The sequence below is a fragment of the Haliaeetus albicilla genome, chromosome 25, assembly GCF_947461875.1.
Source record: "Haliaeetus albicilla chromosome 25, bHalAlb1.1, whole genome shotgun sequence".
NCBI classification, from domain to species: domain Eukaryota; kingdom Metazoa; phylum Chordata; class Aves; order Accipitriformes; family Accipitridae; genus Haliaeetus; species Haliaeetus albicilla.
The window spans coordinates 15,759,865-15,784,566 of NC_091507.1; the positions used below are offsets into that span (position 1 = coordinate 15,759,865).

Sequence of the window (24,702 nt, forward strand, 5' to 3'; positions counted from 1 at the left end):
AACCCAACCACAAATCTTATATCATAATTGCCTTTAATATATCCTTCTTTCATATATATCTCTGCTGTCTTTGCAGAGGAGATAAAGATACTTTGCTCAGATTTGTTTCTAAGAGGCTCGATTTCTGTGATGCTGTCAGCTTCAGAACTTCTGCTTCCCTGGTACTTCAAAAAAGTCATTGAAAGCTTGCTCCCTTTTTAACTACCTTCTTTCCTCTATCCATATATATAGCATCATGCTAAATGCCTACTTTATCAGCTCTAATCATGGAACAAAATTATTCCAGAAGCACATACTGAAGAGGAATATCGAGGGGGAGGGGGGAATCCCTTCCAATCTATTACCTTTTTATTGTTGCTTATGTGTGATTCTGAGCTTTTTTCAGTTTCCTTTTTGACAGCTTCCTGAAGATCAGAGGCTTGTTGTATATATGTTAATGCTGCCAGTATCTCATCTTCTAACAATATTACATCTTCATAGGAAATTGGCCACCCCAAATTCTCTAAAGCCTCCAGCAAAGCTTCTCTATGCTGCATATATTGGACTGGCCCATCCTCTTTAAATCTAAAAAAAAAAAAAAAAATTTAAAAAAAATTAGTAATCACAAGTAGGAAAAAAATTAATTTTGGCAGTACTTTACAAATAGAATCACAAAGCCTAAAGTTCTTGTGTTTCATCCAGCTGCTATTGTTTAGTCAAACAATCACATCTGGCTTAACCATATCTCATAGAAAAACATCTACAGAGCAATTCAAGTGGCTGAGCATAGATGTCTGGTGCCATTTTATATGTTCTAGAATATGTGAGGCATCAGTAAAGAACTTGCAGATATGAGTGAGAAAGTATGGAAATCCCTGGCCCTTCTAGAGCAGCAGATAGGGTGAAGTGGCAAGCATCTAGACAATCTAAAATGGCACCAGACACCTACTAAGTCCTGATTTGCCACATCAGTCTTGACTGATCACATAAAAAAGAGATAATCTCCTGCTGTTTATTCCTGTCAGTCCTGTGCTGCTCAATTTCACTCAGTGATCAGGAGTTTGCTTCTATCCATGGCTCAGATTATGTCAATGTCCACTAGACTAAAGAGCCAGTTTGAAACTACACACTGAAGGTACTTATAAACCAAAAGGTGAATTAGATACAGTAATCTTATTGATAAAAAACAAACAAACTGAACCCTCCAAAATCCAGAACAGGTAGAATTCTTTACAACTCCAATTGGAAGTAACATACTTCTTTTTAGTACTCAAAAAGTAGCTGTTCTCTACAGCTTTGCCAACATTTAAAAAAACATGAAACCTAGAACTGGGGAGAGTACTTGTCTGTCTTACCAATACATACAACCAATTTGATGCCTACCACGTTGCCCCACTCTTTGTCACTGCTTATCTCTGTACTCCTCCAGGAACTGCTTTGTATTGAAATTAACCTGACCAGTATATTTACCTAGATTTTGTTCTCTATTACTTGAATCCATTATTAATTTATAATCAATGTCAAGCTAACTTACCTCCTGAGTTTGATCTCTCAACCATTTTGAACACAAGCACAATATTACCACTTCTCTAATAAATTTGAATTTCTGGTACCTGAGATAATACACACTAGGGAACCAGAAAGCTCCTCAACCAATTATTTCAGGACTCATGTGACTATGTTAGTAGACTTTGTTTATTACTCTCTCCTTCCAGGTTACTTATTTTGAGAGTATGTTGTCATCCTTTTGTAATACATGAACATGATCATTCAAATTGTAAATTTAGAAGAGAAATAGATCAAATATTTCAATTTCTATGCACCAATATTAACAATTTTCATATGCTCCTCTAGCAACAGACTGTACAATTGCTAGGACTTTTTTTCCTTATATACATAATTGGCCATACATAACCAACAATAAAATAGTTTGGATACCACTCTGTCAAATTTCTATGCTCTACAACTCGTTCTCTACAAACAGACATCTATTTCCTTTTTTTATTTATATGCTGTTCTTCTGTTCAACAGCCTTCACTTCCTCTCTGCACCAGAATGGGCTTTTAGTTCTTCCTGATGACAGAAGTGTGTATTTTTTGCTCACTAGCTTAAGTCTTCTTAAAAGCATTCTAGTTTTAATTCCCATTTTTCTGCCTAGGAATATTTCATGCCCATTCAGTTTTCATTAATTTATCTTTACTTTATTCTCTGAAGTAAACAGATGCTAAATTCACTGATCACAGTCTTGTTTATGCAGTCACTAGTTTTCTAAATCAATATACAGAAATAAGCTAGTTAAAGTAGTACAAACTTGCAATGTGATATACAGTTCCAGCACATGCTGTAAAGGTGCTTATTATACCTTTGCAAACCAGCCACTGAAGTGGTCTTCACCAGATGAGAGATTTACCTTGATGCCAAAGGCAACAACACCCTGCCCTCCCAAGGCCCTGCCACTTGACACTCCTTAAGAACAGACCAGCACCATTCAAATGGAATGCAAGCCCTTTCCTTTAAAAATAATCAGCACTGCAAAAAGGAGGTCCAGAATTTAATATTACTCCATATTAAATACACATTTTTGAAAGTAAGGCTGGTTACCGAAATAGCAATCAAAAAGTATCAAATATTTACGACCAGCCTTTCAGAGGTAAGTTAGAAAACCAAAAGGTAATAGCTTACTTGTCTCTTTCCTCCTGAGATAGTGCTCTCCAAATAACTAGGTTTAGGCGCCTATTAAGAAAGTAAAGCAGTTTTTGAGGGAATGCAGTTCCTTGTGCATCTGATCATCTCAAATCTAGCAAATAAACACAGTTTCTTAAGATATCTGCACTGATTTGTATTCCAAGAGCACTGTGTCATCAAATTGTATCCTTATTCAGCTATGAAATTATCAACTGCAAGAGAAGATGGGAAAACAGCATCTTCCACCAAGCAGCAGTGTGACTATTTCAGGGTCATAGAAGGATTAATAGCAATCACTGCCGTTTCCTGCCAGGATTTTCTATAGATGGTTCTCTTCAGCACCAGCAAGCTAAATCAAATAATGAAACTGATTAAATGCCAGTTAAGCTAAGCACAGTTCCTCCAATTAAACAGTTTCAGCAAACTGTAGCCTGAAGACACATGGAGAGCAATGCTGCTTTTTTTTTTTTTTTTTTCATGCTAAGATAACCCCTCAGTTGTGCCATTCAGATTTCTACTTCATTAAACTCTGGCTGTGAAGAAAAACTACTGACAGGAAAACAGAAGTGATTATCCCAAAGCAATGCAGTTCTGAGATCTTGTAAAAGCACCCCTAAACTTTCTGCTGTTGCTTTTTAGACATAAATTATAAACTCTTATTAGGTCATCTAACTTACAGTTTTCTCTATTAACATCTCAAACAATTAAGCCATCACTCAATTACCTCATTTCATACTATAGAAATAAACCTTTACTGATGATCCTAATTGCTGTAATTCTAGAAAAATTTCCAAACTTCCTTTGGAAATACAAGAACAAATTCATTGTTAGGAAAAACTGTAACCATTAGACTTTTAACAGTCTTGCCAGATCTACTGGTGCTTGTACAAAAAAGCTCATTATCACCAGATTTTGAATATTAATTTTATGGTGATTCATTTTATCTACTACCCCAGCATTTTTAGAATGTAAATCACTTAATTCATTCACAATCTGCAGTCTCAGTATGCTTCACTGCCTATTTCATACTTTTAAATGTGCACACTCATAACTAACTCATTTGTAAAAGCTTCTGGCTATACAAGATCATACACATTTTGAAGCTTCCAACATTTTTCTCCTTTGATACTGGATATTCTCTTTGTCAGAGCAAAAAATTTCTGCCCTCGCCACTTTTTTCCCCTCTAAATCCGATGCTAAGGTCAATCTACGTATGGGGAAGATATTGTCATGCTTGCTTCTGTTCTTGAAACCTTCATGCCCTGATGTATTGTCTCATCCATAGATGTCAGAATAAATTTGTGACCAATCACTATTCACAAAGCTGAACTGCAGCCTTTGCAAATTCAATTACTGGAAAAGTACTGTGACATTTAGAGCAAAATAAATTTGACTGGGTTGCTGTTTCACATGTAGAGGAAAAGCAATGAGAACTCTTTTTTTACATTGTCAATTTTAAGGATCTTCAGGCAGATTTCTCTTCTATACATCTTTTTCACTGAAGTAGGAAACTCAATCCTACTATTGTAAATTCACTGATTCATTGAACTCTATGGATAAACATAAATAAACAGCACTTCCAGTCACCAAAGTTTTAAGTAGACTGTGAAAATGCTGTCAGCAGAAGATCATCAGAGTTTAACAAGAAAACACTTTTCTTTCCCTCAAATTGAAGTCAATAAAAGTAAAATAGTCAATAGTATGGCACAGCAATGAAAAACTTGAACTTTTTTCAGAAGTCACCATCAAAAATACACCACTTGAACCTTCTATCAAAATGAGTGACAAATCCAGATTTCATCTATCCAGATGAAATCAGTTCTTCATCAACCTGATAATAATAGTATTGTCTCAGTGACAGAGCACACAAAAACAATGGATTTTTATTCACTGAACTCCATTAATATTAGACATAGCAAGCAGCATTTGGAAATTAGAACTCTTGATTTTTACCACAAAAGATGGATACATTTAGAAATAGGAAATGGGAATGAAAAACAGAGCTATATACATGCTTTAAAAATAACTGGTATGATCATAGCAATACAGAGGGAAAAAAAACCTTAAAGGGCCTCAGTGGAATTCATCAAAAACCAAAACCTAAACACTTGTCATCAAGGGTTTTTTTTGTCATATAAAATAATTACATCTGTAAATGTTAGTAGAATACAGCCTGAAAAAGATATCTTATTTATTAAAACAATTCTAGACAAAGCTCTCATAAGCGTACTGAATTATATTAGCAGTCAAATAATTGCATTACTCCAAAAAAATGCACAAAAGTTAGATCAAGGAAAGAAATAGCTTAGAGATCTAACGTCCTTGTCCTGTTTACTTCTGATGTGCTTTTATGAACATTTAATTAATAAGCACAACACATATGTCTCAAAAAAAAAAAAAAATTGTCAGTATCTTATAGATGCCTCAGTTACATTCTTGCATCCATAATTAGGTGCTAGGCAGCTGGCAGCAAAAAGCAGGCCACTAATTTAAATGTCAGCCTATGGATTTAGAAATCTAAAAGTCTGGCTAGCACGTTATGTTTAGGGGAGATTCCTCCCCAGGGCTGATGTCTTTCAGGTTTATTCCCAGAAAATAAAAGATTTTTTTTTTTTTTTGTCATTGAACCAACATAATATGAGCAACATATTATTTATTATCTCCTTGCCTATTATCTGTTTTTTTCATTCTGGTTTTTTTTTTCTTTTTTTAAGAAAATAAACATTTCTCCAACAGGTTGATGGCAGATTAAAGTGTGTCAACATGCAGAATTACCAGTATTGGGCAAAGCATGTGTGAGCAAATACCCACTACATAAGAAAAATCTGAATTTAGACTGCAAACATGATAAATTTCTGATGAGAAGACTTGCCTTTCATAGGATTTAATTGCTTGTTCCAGCTTCTTTTTATAGGCATCAAGATTCACCACCTGAGGATTAATTAGTGTGATCCGCTTCTTGTCGTTGCTAACATGTGCCAACGGTAATATCTATTATACAATAAAAGACAAAGACTTCATTTATCATACAACTTTTACTCTACCAGAATAACTGAATGCCCATGAGTCCATGTCCAAGGATCAGAGCAGCCAGAAGGTACACTGGAAGGCTGCAGAAAGATCTGAGCACCCCAAAGAAGTGTCAGAATTAAGACATAGTTTCCAGCCTGTTAATAAAATCTTCTGAAATGATACAATCCCTTTATGCAGAAGTTGCAAATTAAGATTCCTAACTAGTAGTTAATTCTAACTAAATCAGTACTGTCAAGCAACTCATTTTAGTAATGGAAGGGTAGGTCAGAAGGGAGACAAGCATGTCTAGATCATAACCATATTCCAGATTGTATTGCCTTAAAACAACACTCTTATACTTATTAGCATCTAATTCTAGCATACAGGTGTGATAGTTACTTACTTAAGTGTATTTAATACTTTTATTCTGAAGGAACATGTTTTCTAAGGAATTAGAATACTAAAGAGAGAGAGACATTTTTCACCATCATCACACTGATCACCAAAGAGTGAACAAGGTAGATATTGCTCACTGAACCTTATCTTAATTATCCACAAGAAGGTTTAGAAGCCTAACTAGGTTGGTCAAAATCAGGAACTTCAATACCTTTCAAATCTTGTAATACAGCATCTACACAAGTCAACTTCATTATAAAATAGAAAGTCATACACTTAAAATTAGATCTTCAAAGGCAGAGAAAAGGGTAGAAAAAGATGATAGGAGGAAAGGTACCTTCCCATTTCTCAGTCCAAAGTCCCACCATCCTTCAACTCTTAAATTACTCAGCAGTTTCTACAAGAAAAGCTATTTTATTATCAATGTCCTGATAATGATTATAAACAGAAAAAAATCCAAGAAAGAAATGGAGAAGATGGAGAGTGTTACTCTCCCCAAAACTGTCTTCAACACAAATGGTTGAGTGGGAAGCCTTGCCAAGTGCCTGTCTGAGATCAGGATATAGATGACAAAAAGATGGATGAGGTTCAATTTAAATAAAACTAAAACCCCTGTTGGGGGAAGAAGGCAAACAATCAGAAAATAAAACAATAAAAAAACTTCTTTAATTAAGAACATTTTTCAGTGATGTTTTATTTGTGTTTGAATCATCACAGCCTAGCTGGATTCCCGATCACTGCTCTATGACCATTTTTTCCAGAGCAGCAGTCTGACTTCATATTCCCCTCTTTTTCTGAGGACGTCTTTACTCTGATTAATAAATCTGTGTCATGTCAGCACCAGACCACATCAAAGCTCCTAATATTAAATTAATCTTAAGATCACTTAGAAGCTAAAGTTAATGGGAACATGTCAGTGAAGTATCTTGCCTGAGACAGATGAGGTAAATCTCTGCCCAGAACTGTGAGCCATGAAATCTAGCTGTCATTTCCAGGTGAAGTTTGAAATCTTAAAGGCAAGGAACTGAGAGTACCCTCTTCCAGCTCCATACTGCCATGGTTGTTGTCTGCTATGTTACTCAAACCAAGTTAATAAAACTTCAGCAGGGCTTCACCATGTAGAAGCCCTCTCCTACTTTCCATTACAAATTCCCAGAGTAACGCCAAGTACAAACAGCATCATTTGCAAAATGAATATTTAATACAGTTTATAAAACACTTTGAATAGGATATGAGGGGCAGACAAACATAAACACATTATTACAGTATTGAATAATGAAACCAGAATGGAATATGTTCTTAGCAAATAGTAAACTTGAAATATTATGCATACTTTGAGAGCAATGAAAACTGCTCATGAAGTCAAGTGAAATTTGACAGATTCAACTGAAAGAAACCACAGGGAAGCTTTTTTAGTGCCAAAATGTTTTGTCATTTTCTAAATTAAATACTTAAACTTTCATATCAAAAGAATTCACTTGCTTCAAAATGGTTTTCATTTCAAAACCAGATTTTCAAATTTTTAAAGACAAAACCAAAGCACAATAACCCTAGGAAGAAATCTTTCTTATTTTAGACCAAAGAAAGATGAGGGTTTTGGCTGAATCTGAACTTGATTCTTTTGAGCAAAGCATTCAGTCAAAACTCCATGACTTGCAAAGCTGTACTTAAGATACCACAGTCTGCAACAGATACTCACATGATTCTATAGGGAAGGTTTGCTCCAGAACTACCATAGTGTAATTTAGACAAGCCCCCAAGCCATTTTTTTTCTGGATATGAATCTGATGGGTAGTTTAATGAATTAACCTCTTTGAAATAACTCAGGGGAAACTGATAGGTCACACAGAGCTGAAAACAACAGGTCAGCCTCTTGTTAATGAACAGTTGTCATAGAAACCTTTTGCTGCATCTCCAAGGTGAGAAAACTGCTCATAGTTACTTCACCATCACTGCTAGCAAAGGCCAAAAATAAATATTATACTATCCCCAGAAAAGCAAACAAGGATGTCTACATTCCACACCAAGAAAACAGATCTCGGAAGGAAGAAAGCAAAAATGTCTGTACATTTATTATCTTCAATGAAGTATTCTGAAGTAGTGGAATAATCAAGATTCTTAATCAATTTGTTAATGTCTCCTATTGAAGCTCTATGTCTAGTCTCAGAACCTATTTTCTGCTTTTCCTTGATACGCTGGCATGAAGCTTGAGGGAATGGGTTCCATAGCTCACAAATTCTACTGATTCCATCTCATGTGCAGCCCCCAACTTTCTTTTTCCTTTCTATAATCTGCTTCAGAGCCAGAAAAATCCATGCCTCTACACATAGAACAATAATTCTCCACTGCCTGGGAAACTGAGTGTCTCTATGCAACTAACGGGGATTAGCAGGTATGAAAAAGTGGTAAAAATGATATATTATCTTGTGTTTATATCCCTGAACCTAAAGAAAGCCCAGGGATCACTGTTCAGATTCTGTACAGCAGCTGTTCATTCTAAGAACACTTAACAAAATTCAGCCGTGAACTAGACTACCGTAAGCTCCCATGAACTGCCATTAAAAATTACCTGTACATAGCACTTGCTGAATCATAGTTTTGACTATTTTCAAAGATCATTGTTTTACAGAGTACTGCTTTTGCAAATAGCAGTTCAAATGCAGCTCAGGATTGTCTGAAAAGGATTCAAAGGGGTCTTCATTTAGAAACATGGAAGAAAGAGCTCTACAAGTAGGCATATTTGGAAGAAGATGGGAAAAGAAGTGACTGCTCAGAAATTAGATGTAAGAGTTATGTGAAAATCACAGTGTGTTTTGTTTGATATTTCACTTACAGTAGATAGTTTTATAGCTTTGTAATCATTGAACGTCTGATTTTTTTGAAAAATGGCTATTTTACATCTGAAATGTTAAAATATACATTTTTTAATGCTTTTGATACAAAAAGCCATCTTTTGATTGCATATAAAAAAAATCTCACACTTCAAAAAAATCCTTAAACATCTTGGTTTTGACTTGGTTTTACTAAAACAGAGCATCTGGGTTTGCTTCCACAATCTTCATGCTATAGCAAAAATTCCCATTCCTAAATTTAAAAAACAAACATGAAAACTTTAAAATGTACAAATGTGTACATTTGTTATAAATATTTTACTTAGCTCTATATCACACCCTATTACAGAATGCTTGCTCACCCCTTATTTAAACAGGTGCTGTTTAGCTTTTTCTTTGAATATTGTTTAAAGAAACAGTCTTTATTAATTAAAACAAGCTGCAACATATTTGTAGGACTTTCATAGGATGCATCACACAAGAAGAATTAAAGCAACTTGCCACAAAATGGATTTCCTTTAAGTGGAATGGCAATTAGAGCTTCATGGTACACAATTCATTGTGATCTTTGCACAATCTAACAATTATCTACACCTATCAGAATTAAATTTTAATTCCTGAATTCCAATACCTTAAAAAGGTCTTAGCCAACACATGTAAACCTTGAGAATGCACAAATCCACAAACTGTGCACATGCACAGTTTTCCAAATGACTTTATGGACCTAAAATACATACTCCAGTGAATTAATATGTATCAGCAGAGACTGTGGTGCTCAAGAAATTGCTGAACACCCAATGGCTGCACACTGCCATCAACTGGTAACCATGAAAGAAAAATATATAGCTCTAAAACTTAAGGGTCAAGTCTGCAAGAAATACTATTAACTATCAGTTTTACCTTCTTATTGATTCATGAATGAACATTCAGATATGCATTATACATTTAGTGCACATCAACCATCTACAATGAATACTAGAGAATGTAATTATGACATTTATGGAAATGAATTAAAAAATCCTTTTGAAAACAGTACCATGTTTTTATGTTTCCTTTGAAACAGCGTAAGTGTTTTACCTCATCAAATGCTTTAGAAACTACATGCTTGTCCAGAACTGGGATGTATTTGATACCATGAGGGACAGTTGTAGGAGCTAAGGCATCCATGATGGTGAGTCGCCTGGCAACCAAGCCATGGGTCTTTAACCAAAGAGCTGAAGACATATCTAGAGAACTAGAAAAAAGAGACTATAAGATGGAGCACAAGGTAGAAATACATTTGAGAAGTTTGAAATGACTGAAGAAAAATACAAAATATGGGTTTTGTGATGTATCTATATATGCACACACATACCTTTTAGATGTCCTTTTCACAGCTTTCTGCATTTTCAGATCTAAGATAAAACATTTGCATTTCATTATCTCTCAGTTTTTGTGCAAACAGAAGTATACATAAATAAGCTGACATGGAATAGCATCATTTTTTTATTTGAGCCTACTAGCAGTGTCACAAAGACTACACAATAATGTCTGTTTCAGTTGCTAAATTAATCAATGAGAATTATGTTTCCTATGTTTCTTGGTGCTTGATCAATAGTGAGAGTGCCTCATGAGCCCTAATTAATCAATGAAGAAATTTATAAAACAGGTGGGGAATAATTTAATTTAAAAAAAAAAAACCAACAACCTTGTATGTTTTTATTTCTTATAACCCAAAATGAAAGATTAACCAGTTTATTCCCCAGTTCAAGATGTAATACCAAGTAGTATCGCTAATGAGATGGTCAGGAGTGGCCAATTTAAGGTATGGCACTATGAAAATCTGTATAAAAAGTATACAAAGAACTAAAAATAAGATGCTGAAATGTAAAAAAGTCAAACATCTTTAAGTATCATATGTGAGGTTTTAGAACATCTTAGAGGACCTATCATTAAGTTCAGAGTTGCATGAATTACTGAGAGAAATGAAAATCATCTGGATGTATATCCAAGTATTGAAAATACTTTTGTCTCTACATAGGTGTCTGTCCCAGAGAGCATGCTTTTTGCAGGTCTAAGCATATAAATAAAATGCAACCTCCTTGTACATTGGTACCACAGAATTAGAACCACCACTTTCAGCTTTAACCTCAACATTGAACATAACTACAAATTACTGTACCACAAAAACAATCTATTACTGTATAACAAGATCTATTAATTCTGTTGATAAGAAGCAATGGTGATACCCCTTCAACAGTCTAAGGCATAGCTGTATCACAGCTGTTGCATACTGTGGGCATAACTAAGCTGTTGTAAACCGAATAGTTTGGGCATTGGCAGGAGTCTGGCCGCAGCTGTAAGGCCCTTGTTACAATACGCTCCTGTGTGTCCAGCTCTCTGCATCTCTCCTGCGTTCCAGTCCTTTGTGCTGCAGGTCTGCACAGTTTTGCCTCAAACAAGGCACCGTTGGTTACAAATACAGCAGGAGAAAAGTTACCATCTTCCCCACCCACATCTTCCTGTTCTGTCAACTTGCCTTTGAAAATGGTTGTACATTTCACGCTCTTTTTGACAGAAAAACTCTTTTTTTCAGGAGATGTTCCTTCCTCTGGGCTTTCTTCCCTAGATTTCACACTATGGCTCAGGATTCGCAGCAGACTCGTCCTTGTTTGCTCTGTAGGTGTTGGAAGGGGAAGAAATGAAGACCTAACTTACTGCTCAAATACATGCCTGGGATTTTTGAGTTCCTCTTTGGTATCCAGTCCCAATTTTTAACGGACTGCCTACACAAGACCTCAAAGACAGAATTACTTCAGCACTAATTTGTACTTTGTACTTTCCCAAAGATGAAGCTTTCTCTCACATCAGCTGGGTAAACTTGGTTTCAGACTGCATAAAAAGGATACTTCATAGAGAAAGAGTGTTACAGGTGTAGTAAGGAGAAATATTAGTGTAAGTAATGCTGTAAGTAGTGAAACATAGATCAACTCTTCTTTCTTGCCAATGATATACTTATTTAGAATAAAAAGAGATAAGGGTTTAATATCTACTGCTAAAAAACTGTTTACAGAGCTTTCAAAACATTCCATCAAAATGTTTAATTCGTCATTGTGGGGCCTGTGATGAAGCTTAAATGAGCAGACAATAGTTTGTCTGTTTGGGTCAAGTGATCAAGAGAGCTGAAAATTAAAAATGAAGAGAAGTTAGAATTTCAGAAAGATGATTATTTAAATCATCAAAAGCTTCATTTGTTCCTACGATGAGGGGTGCTTTTTGCTATTTTTAACAGAATCTTTTCAAGTTAGTGAATAAATTCTGCTAACAATGACAGTTCATGTCAGTCTTACCTGCATATAATGCTTTCTTCCTTCGGGCTGGACTGTCAGCCGTGGTTTGCCAGATTTGCCGATGTGGTATCAGTCCTGGCTCTTCTGAAGCACAGTGTGGCCTACTGATAAGAGTAGTACTCAACTCTTCAACATGTTTAGTTACAGAAGACATACTGTGTGTACGCTTGTCATTCCTGCTTGTAAGTGACAAAAAGAAGAAACAAGCAAGAAATTACTTCAAACCTATAACACTGGTTTAAAAAACACTAAGCTGAAGTTTTGTGGTAATTTAAATACTCATTTCATATGCTTCTAACAGTGCAAAATATTTTTTCTATTATCCTAGTCTGCATTTCAAAGGGGAGTTCAAAGGAGGCTAAAATATTCTTAGTTTTTTAAACTATTTCAAAGTTGTTTCTTAGTCTGTTTAAAAGATGTTCATTACTTTTAAGGCAACACCCTCATATATTTTTAATGAGGTCAGAATGTTCTGTAATAGCCACTTTGAATCCTGGGAGAAAGAGTAAACCTACCATCAGCAATGAAAATAACTGACACACACACACACATATATATATATGCACATATATATATACACACAAATGTATATACACCTATGTCCCAGCATTAATAAAAAACAAAATATGAAAATTCTGAAATAAACACTTATATACATTTTTATACTGGACATCCTACACGCCCTTTTACACATATGAAATCATTCCACAGCACTCTCCACTTTTATTGCACTTTATCTGTAATACCTTTATTTTAACTTACTGGTTTTAATAGATTTCTGTCTTAAAAATCTGATTTTTTTTAATGTACTTTTTTCCTTATGTACTATTACTGCACAGATAAGTAAGGCACTGGGCAAGCTATTTTTTAATTAAGGCTGTGCTCCTGTAGAGATTACAGGTAACTTGATGTTTGAAGCTAGGTCTGTGTTTGTTCCCCAAACAGAAACTCAGTAGAATCGGACATGCAGAAAACTTTTCCACAGTGGCTCAGGAGTCTGCCTTCAGTATGCTGTGGAAGAACCTCTTTTTGAACAGTCATTCTTGGCACTGTGAGATTTTCAACATGTTTTTCAACTGATGCTGAATATGAAACTATTTTTAATTAAGAGATTACTTACTTTTTGATAAAAAGCAAGGATAAATAGGGCATGAATATGCAACCACACATTGTAAAATCAAAAAATGTGAAAAGAAGTAAGCTAAATTTCATTCATGGTGTTTGCCATCTTTTAAAAAAATACATTTGTATGTAATTTATGTTTCAATCAGCATATCCGAATGAGTGGCAATTTAGTCATGAAGTACCAAGCCAGCTCTACCTATAGGACAATAATTTCCATGAATTCTCTAGGTCAGAGGGAGCAACTCTACTGTGTGCTGGAGACAGAAAAATATTTCCATCTCTATGCTTTAATTATTCCTAATAATTTGAGACTATTGAGATATTTGACATCACTTTATTTCAGGTATCACAACATTAGTTTTTTCTTTTCCATTACTGTAACTGTTTAAAAAAAACAACCAAACAACCACCTTTCTTTTTAAAAGAGGAGAATGTCAGAGATTAAAAATGCAAGACAATGAAAAAGGAGAAATGTAACATATAGCTCCTATCCCTTATTAACATAATAGCTGTATGAGGACATCATACTTATTCTCTGGATCATTTTCTCCATTATAACAATCCATCATGAGACACTCAGCATGAAAGGTCTTCATTTTCTCCAGGTCTCTTTCTCCTTGTTCAATCTCTTTTTTCAAAAGACGTATGTCTTCATTCTAACATAAAGAAAATCAAATGTTTTATTACAATTACTGCTAAACATGTTTTATTTCTGAACTGAAACTATGCAAGCTCTGATAATAATTTTGAATAATGACTCAGTAAGGACTGCTGCAAAATTTTGCATACTTTTTCAGGTAGTCTCTTGTGGTTGGCAATAGAGCCTTTCAAATTACTCTTCGGTTTTAGAAAAAGGACAAGCATTCCCTAACAAGCCAGTTACCCCTTGAGATATGAACAGCCATATTTCTGAATAATGCAATGAGGTCAGTAGCTCCCCTCATTCTAAGCAAGCAAGTAAATAAATAAAATACAACATATGTATATTACAACTGTTGTCCTGTCATTCTACAGATCACAGCTGTATCACATACTGTCCCTGATAAATGGGAAGAAAAAGCCATACTCTTCAAGTAAACATTGGAACTGACTGGGAATCATTTGGACTACAGGAGGAAACAGGAAGGAAATTCCAACGATGATCCCTTTACAACTCCCACTGGGCCAGAAGTCTGGAAATGAACAACACAGTCTAACCGTCATCTTTCCAACATGCGTAGTGTCACACAGTCCATATCAGCGGAATCACCAAAAATGCCCAGTACACTCTCTGATATCTTTCAAGAGTTGGAGTATTTTCACATCTTCCTCCTAATCAGTGTATGCAAAGTTCTAACTTTCCTGCTACTGTCTTGTTCCTGGTTCTTCTCATTGTTCCACTACCACCATTTCTAAAATTTGTGGAACTAATTAACTGAGTGTTAACTTTAATTAAAAACAAGAATATGCTTTAAATGGGTGTTTTTGTTAGTCCATTGAGGAATTTCCTATTGGGGATTGTTAGATAGAGCTGCTTAGTCACACTTGACAGATCACTGCTAATGTAGTCATTTTACTCATTATAGATCTCTCCCCAGTGGCTATTGTAGAGGGAACTTTTAGCAAAATTCATAGAATCATTCATTCATCATCATTCAAATTCAGCTGTGCATTCTCTTATTTATTAACAAGATACAAACCATGTTTCATTTTAAACAGCAACTTATTTCTGAGACAGCAGAGATCACATCTGTTTCTTCCAGAGCTGAATTTGGCTTATATGTTTTTTTGGTTTTGGTTTTCGGGTTAGTTTGGGGGGGGTGTTGTTTGTTTTTTGGTTTGGTTTTTTTTTTGCAACAGTAGTACTAGAAATGCACTTTGCGTGACATTTGGGCTTTTTTTGTTGTGGTCTAATAAAATTTCATAAGCAAAAAATGTCACACTCATTGCTTTCACATTACTTCAAATCTGACTAGGATTAATCCTCTTTTTTTAATAATCTATTGTAATATGAAATCACAATGTAAGTCATGTGGTTCCTCCAACAGCATGAAGAAACAAACATATTTATTTTCAGATACTTACAATGATAAACTCTGCAGCATCAGGATCAGTCAAATAAATGTTGTAATAATGAAATCGTCCCTCTGTTTCAGTAGATAGTTCATACAAAAATTTATTAGCTTCCATATCATCACAGTTGAAGGATACAGTATGGATGGGAATTTTACGATGAAGCTGGACTTGAGCCAAAATTGTTCGGGGGGGCTGAAAATCAATAAAAGTATATTGAACGTGGCATCTAGAAGTGTATTTATCAAACCATGGAGAACTGGTAAGAATTTGATCAGTCATACTGTTGTTTAGAAACAGATATGGATCAATTAAAAGCATACATTTTATATGGATTGCTATTTCATAATTATATAAAATGAGCTAATTTAAAACTGGATTTGAAAAACTGATAATGCCTTAAGGCATAGAACATTAAAATAAAATGTAAATTATAATATAATCAGTACTCTTTGTTTCTGAAGTCTTAAAGGAAATTACTAAAGTACAGGAAATTAAACTGCTACATTGGTGTTTGGTAGCACTGGATGTATGTAACAATATTTTTGGACGTATGTAAATGTTGGTATTTTTATTAAGCTAAATTAGTTCAATAAAAAGTTGATTCAATACGACGAAACAAAATAGAGGGTGAGTAAATAGGAAAGCTAGTGTTCCTCCTCCAATAAAAAAAAAAAAATTAGGCAAGAAAGTAAAAGATCTACCATGTCTAAAAATGTTGAAGGATCTGGTAGCAAGAAATTATTGACTCAGTTCTCTAACTTCTTATAACACTCCAGTTGTTCAGAATACTGTCATAAATCTTGATAAATTTAGCAATATTCACAATATAATTGTTTGTTGCACTTTAATAGTTAAAAGCAATCATCTTGCTCATTTCCCCTTTTTCGTCTAAAAAAGTATAATATATATAATATAATCATAAAAGTCATTATTAACTAGGTAAAAAGAAATTAAGTATTCATTAATTTCTAACAATAAAAATATTAAAGTGAAGAATCTGAATAAGTGTACGTTAAGCCAAATTATTCTTTAATAAAATATTAATATATGGTCCTAGCTAGAAAAAGTGTGAAACAACGTAAATATTTTAATCAGTTGTAAATTAAGTTTTGGTGAGTCATAGCCAGTAACAATCAACTTGTCTTTAGAAAATATCAAAGATTAAAACTAAACTTGAAAACAACATTAAAAGACGTGAGTTGAAGTTTCTCATGTGCTAATTTAAAATCAGGTTTACATTTTGATATTCAAATCATTTTGAAGCATTTAAATCCACCCTTCCTTGTGGGGGACTTTCCTTTTATCAAGAAAACCAGAACAAAACCAAAAGCGGGCCTTTAGCATTTTTCTTCCTTACCAAGGTATAAAGAAATTATTTCTGTCAGTTTATGAAGCTTTCTGAATCCTAGATTTATTGAATATGGTTCAGTAATTAATTTCATGTGAACTTCAGCCCAACTATTTACCTAAGTAAAGTCAGGATTTTGCTGCATATCTGCCATTACAACCAAGCTAAATTTTCAAGGGCAAATAAAGTATTTTTAAAATGCCATTCTCAGCATACAGGCTAGTTTTCACCACACATTACAGCTTGAAAGTGGTTTTTTTTCCAGTTTTTATTTGGTGTTCTATAATGTGTTATAACATGAAATAGCATCATTTCAAGCCACAGTAACAACACATTCAAAAATAAAAGTATACTTTTGATTTTGTTATCCACTTAAAACTAGACTTAAAGCAACTCCAGACTGATGCTACTACAGAATTGCACCTACATAAGATCAAATTTGACTCAGTAGGATAAATATGGAATTATACAGGGACCTAATGGAACAACACTAGTGGTAACATTTTTATATAAAAATATAATGTAAATTAATAATTAGGCTCTTACTCCTCAGACATGGCATAGCCTTTGTGTAAGTTCTACAACAGAACGTAAGAAGGCACCTACTTATATATTTGACGTGTTCTTTGGGGAAAAATGTTGAACACAAACTTGGGGTTTTTTTTATTTTGCTGTCAATCATTTTCTTTTTAGTTTTTCAAGCCATCACACAAGATTGCAGGGTTTTAATATTTAAATCCAACCATATCATGGGACCATCGTTATTTTTTGATTTTTAATTCATGAGATATTTGTACTATGTTAGGGAGACATTGTATTTATCACAAATCCTAACCTTGATACAGCTATAATATTTAATCTATTACCAGATCCTTAAAACAACTCATGAGAAATGCCATGAATTATCATGCACCAAAGACTGGACTGTGAGTGGAGAGCTATAATTAAAACCCCTTCGCGAACAGCACTTTTCTCAGATAAAATTTTTCAATATTATGACAACATCCAAGAGACTCAGCTCTGCAGGTATGATATTCATCTCATACTTCAGCTTTCTGAGACCACACCACTGCATTTTCTGTTTTCTCATTTCAGAATTACCTGGTCAGGTCTGCCGTCAGTCAAGAGATAAATAGCCTGGGTGTCAGTATCAGCAAGAGCAATCTGGAGAGCTTTGAGTGTATTTGTGGAACTTCCAACCTAAGAAATCAAAAAGAAAAAGACAAAGAAACAGCTGTAAATACTAACAGTTCTTTGCCTCTGTTCTTAAATTCATAATGACAATTTACTGATTCAAGGGATATTACAGAACTGAAATGACTAATAAAATGGTGAAAATATTTATGTCAAATAGCTAGAAAAATGAAAGCAAGTGTCAAAGTAGCATAATTTGGTCCCAAATTGGTATTCAGTGCTTATGCAAACACACATAAGCAAAATGCTGGCAAAAAACCCATGAGCTGTAGAAGGAAAAGCAATCACTGAAAGACTATAAACAGATAGGAAAATGTAAGATAAAACATACATTCTATTATATTCTCCCACTGAATCCTGATTGCCAACTCATCACACTCTCTTGAAATATATATTTTACTTAACCAAATAATTCAAAAGCTCCACAAAAGAATCATTCGGAACCACAGAATGGTTTGGGTTGGAAGGGACCTTAAAGATCATCTAGTTCCAACCCTCCTGCCATGGGCAGGGACACCTTCCACCAGACCAGGTTGCTCAAAGCCCCATCCAATTGGCTTTGAACACTTCCAGGGATGGGGCATCCACAACTTCTCTGGACAAGAGTTGCACAAGTTTATTTCTCAAAAATGGGTAAAGGACTTCCCGGTTTTCCGAACAATGTTTTTTCCAGACTATCTCCCATCTACCCCTTAGACACATCAATGTAAACATCATTGAATTTTTAGCAAAAAACTTAGCTATAACAAAACATACACAGTAAAGTAATCCTGTGCCCCCTAAAATTTCATATTTGAGTAATACTAGCACTTTTCCTGGGGCCAAAGCAAAATCCCCGAAAAGATATGAGTCTGTTTTATGCCAGTATAACACCTGAGTACCACTCTGGAGGACAGTGAGGATTGTAGAGGTGTAAGTGAGAAGGGACTCAGGATCCAGATATAGAATGTATTACAGAAGATAAATATAAATCACTAACATCGACCCATACAGGCAAAAATATGTTAAGAGATAGCATTATTTCTTCAATCCTGTTAATTGTGTTAAAATTTCTTCTGGTCCTCCCCTCCAGCAAACAGTTCTATTAGAAAGGGCAAAGTAAGTAAATCAGGTGAGATGGAATAGAAAGTACACACTGAGAGTGACTCTGTATAGCTACGTAAGAGTATATGGGTCAGGCAACAAGATAGCTCAGATACTTTACAATCCTATCTTCTAATTCACAAACAATCCTTACCAGTACCCCACTCATAAGAAATAACTAGCCTGAGCCCTTTTCTTTGTGTTAAATATATCTAATATTCCTAATGTTTTAGTAAGCATTATAAAGTTTTAGGAACACATCACTCATTATTATGTGTAAATCAGTCATCCTGGCTCTTTTCAATAATGGTACATGGTTTTGGTCTGATTTGAAACAAAACAACTTCTTCCACTCTATCATGGGAACATACTGTGGATGCTGATGATGTGAGGGAAATAACTGTATCTTATGGTAAAAGCTGTTAATTTTATATTTCTCAGTTGCTACTGTTACAAATTAACACTGTTTTTATCAGTGTTTAAACAAAGTTGACATGCTTCAACTAAGTGGCATGATCACCCCCAAAATTTTAAATGTTACCACCTCCAAAGGATTTTTAAGGAACAGTTAGTTACTGTTTATAGCTCAGCTTCCTTATGCAACATCCTGGCACCAAAGTGTATAAAATGAGATCAAAGGATCTACTCTGATTAATATTCCACAGCAATCTTCTGTTCATTTCAGCTTCACTGTAAAGCCAGCTTTCTGATCTCAGACTTATGTCTGCACTGCTTTAAACAGACTAAAAGGTCAGCAGCGGATGTCATCCCCCCCAAAAAGTAAACTGTTCCTGTACTATTTCAGATATCTAGATCTGAACTTAGAAGGAAATTTATGATCTACTTCATGAATAATGATGAAAAAGGCCATTCCCATGCATATACAAGGTGGTATCAGATTATAGTAGTTCAAAGTATTGTAGAACTTGCACGATGATGTACCACTGTGGTGGTTTAACCCCAGCCAGCAACTAAGCACCACGCAGCCGCTCACTCACTCCCCCACCACCACCCAGTGGGATGGGGGAGAAAATCGGGAAAAAGAAGTAAAACTCGTGGGTTGAGATAACAACGGTTTAATGGAACAGAAAAGAAGAAACTAATAATGATAATGATAACACTAATAAAATGACAACAGTAGTAATAAAAGGATTGGAATGTACAAATGATGCGCAGGGCAATTGCTTACCACCCGCTGACCGACACCCAGCTCGTCCCCAAGCAGCGATTCCCCACCCCCACTCCCCCCAGTTTATATACTAGATGTGACTTCACATGGTATGGAATACCGTGTTGGCCACTTTGGGTCAGCTGCCCTGGCTGAGTTCTGTGCCAACTTCTTGTGCCCCTCTAGCTTTCTCGCTGGCTGGGCATGAGAAGCTGAAAAATCCTTGACTTTAGTCTAAACACTACTTAGCAACAACTGAAAACATCAGTGTTATCAACATTCTTCACATACTGAACTCAAAACATAGCACTGTACCAGCTACTAGGAAGACAGTTAACTCTATCCCAGCTGAAACCAGGACAACCACACATATGGCTTAAACAGAGTCAACTTTTCAAGTCTCAAGGAAGGCAGTGAAATTAAGTTTACTAACTTCAGTTATAAGTATTCACCAACTACTCACTGAGGGCACACTAATACTTTCTTTTCTCCATGTGCTTATCTGTTAGCATTTTCTGAGAATACCAAGTTATCTCACTTTGTAGTCTCAGAGGTATTATGTAGCTTCCCCAGTTCCCTCATCCCCAGGAATTTCATGATTAATTCTGAGGAAGAGCTGTCATAATGCTGAGGAGTTTTGTTATATAAACATGTTTTTTGTTTTAGAAAACATAACATGAGATATATCTGTACTGTTGTATGACTGATTTTCAGTCCTGTGCTCATAACATTGCTGTCCACATTTGACATATTAACTGGTCCTTAAACTCTGACAGTTACAATCTAGTGGCTGACTACAAGCATTTCTACCCTGTTTCAGGGAAAAGTCCTCAGATTTTGGCCACTGTCAGAGAAAGAATATTGGGTAGATAGATGTTTAGTCTGAGTATGGTTGCTCTCATGTTCCTGTGAAGGCTAAAGTCAGCTGTCTATTTATGCACCAACAGGGACTAGAAGTGCTCCTCCAACTCACTGGCACCAGTTTCTTGTATCACCTCTGAGCTGTGAGTCTGCCAGCGGCAGCCCTCATCCATGCAGCAGCCCTGCAGCAAGAGTGACAGATTTAGACACAGGGTCTGAGCACTGTCGTGGTTCCTACAGAAATCAAACTGGCCAATGTTTGCATCGTGGCTGCTAAACATAGCAGGCTGCAAATTGAATTAATATGATCTTATAAACAGGTCCACTGTTAAAGGATTATAATACCTGACAGATAGTAAGTTGTATTCAGATCTACTAAAGTCTATACATCATCTATATTTTCAGCTTACTCAAGTCAAATACTTGGTCAATCCAAAAATACCCCAGCCATACAGAAAGACACACACATAATTTTGTACAAACATGCTTTGTGATAATTAATTGCTATGTTACCTCAAGCCCTTTTATCCAAAGCCAAGCATCTTGCAGATTTTCCTCATTAACTTCAGCAAGTTTCTCTTGCCACGCCACTGCTTGGGCACTAAATTTCACAAAGTTAAATCTCTTTTTGTGTCTCAATTGTTCCTGCAAGAGACAGCAGCCAAATTTTAGTCAGTATTAAAAGAAAGAATACTTGTATCCTGAAATATTGACTAGTAGGAGCTGTTTTACTTAATATGTAGTTGATTATAGGATTACAATAAATTATGATACTATTCAGTTATGGTATACAGAGAGACATACAGAGACAATTATTGCTGCAATTATTAAGATTACTTGAACTTCCCAGTGTAAGTCTCCATTTACTCATATTTCTCAAACTACTTGAACAGCAAATATCTAGGAGGACAAGAAAGAAAGAGACAAAACTGGGTATGATCAGTGGTATAAGGAAAAGATTATGATTGCTTACCAAAGGAAATTGAAATCAGAAACAAAGTAAGTCATCATTTAGAGGAGGAGGAGAAGAAGAATCAAGTGTAGAGCACTGGCAAGGGGAACTAGGACAGTAAGAAAGAATTAAGAATTTGCTGAAGTTGCTTTTGGACAGAAGTCATAAGGAGGGGAAGATTTGTGCAAGCTAGTACAAACTTTCAGAGCCTGGAATCTTTGCCTCCCTTTCATCACCATTTTTGTGCAGCTGCCTGTGAAACCTTCTGGCACAGTATCTAACCGTTTTCTAGTGCTGATCTGCCTCAAGGACCACATCATACTACGTCCTACCACTTGTGCACTTAGCTCAAAACACGCTCTGTTATAGTTTTACATTTTCTAGCCCTACTAATGATTGCTATCAATGCCAGACTGATGGAATTTTTATTTGTCAGTTACTCCTCCCAGGTCTAAAAAGTAAAGGTCAATTGTGTTTTAACAATGCCTGTTTCTCTCAAATATTAACATAAGCTTAGGTGACATCATTGTAGATTTTTAAAACAAATCCCATCTTAGACTTGTCTCCCAGTACTCACTGCTTTTGAGGTACTTCTGCACTTTGCAAGTCCCTTTGCAAAGTTTTGAGTCACTGTAAGATGCAAGCAAGTTCAAAATATTCTACACCCTCTATTGCAGAAATATGAAAGTGAATCTAGAACACACATTACAAATCACAACATGCCAGTGGAATTGGATGACACTGCTTAAAAATAAAAATGAAAATGCCAAAATGTGTTTCATTGCATAGGGTTGGGTTTTTTTTTTTTCTTTTCTTTTTTTTAGGAGGAATGTGGCTTGATGGAAAGAAGAACTACTCAAGCTTTTTTAATTTTTAACATTTTCTCCAGATTTTTTTTCAAGTATTTGTACAAATGAGGAAAAAATATCAATTTTTAACTGAAAAATGAGCACACCAAGAAAAATCAAAATACTTTTATAAAGCCACTATTTTTAAAAAATCATTTAAAAAAAAATAAAGAAAAATTAGAGTAACAACCATCCAGAAAAGACCAGCCTACTCTAAAATGTTCTTCAGACTTCAAAATAATCACTTTAACATACCTGTATGAGCTGAAATATTTTCTCCTTCACCAGTGGCAGCTTGTCCTTCATAGACTGGGATGTATCAACAAGAATATAGACACCATCTTCAAACACATTTCCAAAGAGTCCTCTGCTTCCTTGTTGAAGCCACTTAATCCTGGGGGAGAAAAAAAAAATGAAAACCTAGTCTGTAAGATCTTTGGAGGTTTGAGTATCAGAATTTAACAGGAAGGATCTTTTTATCACTGCTGTATTTCTTATTCTCTTTCCCTAAGCACCTGTTACTGGTCACTGTCAGAAGTGGTATATTGGCTTGCATGAACCAATCCTGTGACTACCTAACAACACAAGGCACTTTTACATTTTAATTTCAGCAGGAATCTGGAGACAGACAAAACAAAGCAACACAGCACCTTTATAAAGTCAATTATGAGTTAGTTTGAGCTGGGAAATCCCATGTGGAAGTAACTATAACTATTGCCCCTGTAACTGTTCTCCAGACTGAACTCAGGAAATCATTTAAGCATATGCTAATATGCCTCCCTTTTCAGGAAACCACTTGAGAACCTATTCTGCAAGGAACTTGAGCACTTTGAATAGTCTTAATGTAACACAGATGCTTCGATGCTTCAATTCTTTGCTGACCTTGAGCCTTAAATACAGACTTAGTTTTACTTTTTAAACAGGATTGAACCATGCCTGCCAGTTAAATACGTTCATACATACTGCTGTGTACAAGAACATTTGCTCAGTAATGGCTGCAGAAGGTCCAAATCTGATTTCCCTTGAGGGTCATAAACTACTTGTCTACTCTGAAACAGAGACATTTAACAGGCGGAATATAATGGCCCTGGGAAAAAATATTACTCATCTCTGCAGAGGTTTAAAAAAATGATATCATGGAAACTTAAAGGATCCTATTACATTTGCTACTGATAGCTATTTTGCCATTAGTTATTTCCCCCAAAGTGTTTGATGAGGTCTACCAAGACTTTTTAACAATGAGATGGACCATTCAAAACAGCAAACCCATAATCTTGGCTTGGATTTCGAAAATACGTACTCACCAAAACCCTTTACCTCAAATTTTCCTTTCACACTATGTTAATGTTATCCTACATACAGCAAGATGAAGATAAACTAAAAGGAATAACAAAACTCTGTTTGACCTTGCTAAATGTAATCAGGCTGTTATACTTTTGGAAGAGAAGCAGCAATAAATGAAGATTCACATCCTGCTTTTTTTCAGTGAGACATCTCATTGTCCTAATATACAAAACAGAGGACAACATTTATTCTTTCTCTGAGTTCTACAATATCCCTTGTTAAAGTTTCCTTCTTCTCCTAATGTAGATATAAAAGCCAATTTACTTTAGGTCATCTCTAGGACAGATGAATCAGACCCCCTGCCTATTTTTATTGTAGATGTCCTACAAAATCTAAGAGTGTATCTATACAGCTGCAGAAAAGTAAACTAGGGAGCTAGCTTAAGCACTGAACTTCTGATCATATGCATTACTTAGTAGCTCATGCCCTGACTCTGATCTAGACTGCTCAAACCTGTCTTCAACACAAAATTGCAAAAAGGGCACATAACCA

At 35.3% G+C, this 24,702-nt stretch overlaps 1 protein-coding gene across 1 annotated transcript in view; it reads right to left on the bottom strand.

Annotated features, from left to right (window-relative positions):
* VWA3B (von Willebrand factor A domain containing 3B) overlaps nt 1-24,702 on the bottom strand; it is a 70,256-nt gene that overhangs the window by 19,300 nt on the left and 26,254 nt on the right. The window contains exons 11-22 of the mRNA XM_069770005.1: nt 23,122-23,260; nt 21,580-21,711; nt 17,862-17,960; nt 15,422-15,604; nt 13,886-14,013; nt 12,233-12,408; nt 11,395-11,559; nt 10,258-10,297; nt 9,981-10,137; nt 5,537-5,655; nt 2,662-2,712; nt 345-564 (exon numbers count right to left, since the gene is read on the bottom strand). Coding sequence (XP_069626106.1) covers nt 345-564; nt 2,662-2,712; nt 5,537-5,655; nt 9,981-10,137; nt 10,258-10,297; nt 11,395-11,559; nt 12,233-12,408; nt 13,886-14,013; nt 15,422-15,604; nt 17,862-17,960; nt 21,580-21,711; nt 23,122-23,260 — 1,609 coding nt within the window. The remainder of the gene's footprint in view (nt 1-344; nt 565-2,661; nt 2,713-5,536; nt 5,656-9,980; nt 10,138-10,257; nt 10,298-11,394; nt 11,560-12,232; nt 12,409-13,885; nt 14,014-15,421; nt 15,605-17,861; nt 17,961-21,579; nt 21,712-23,121; nt 23,261-24,702) is intronic.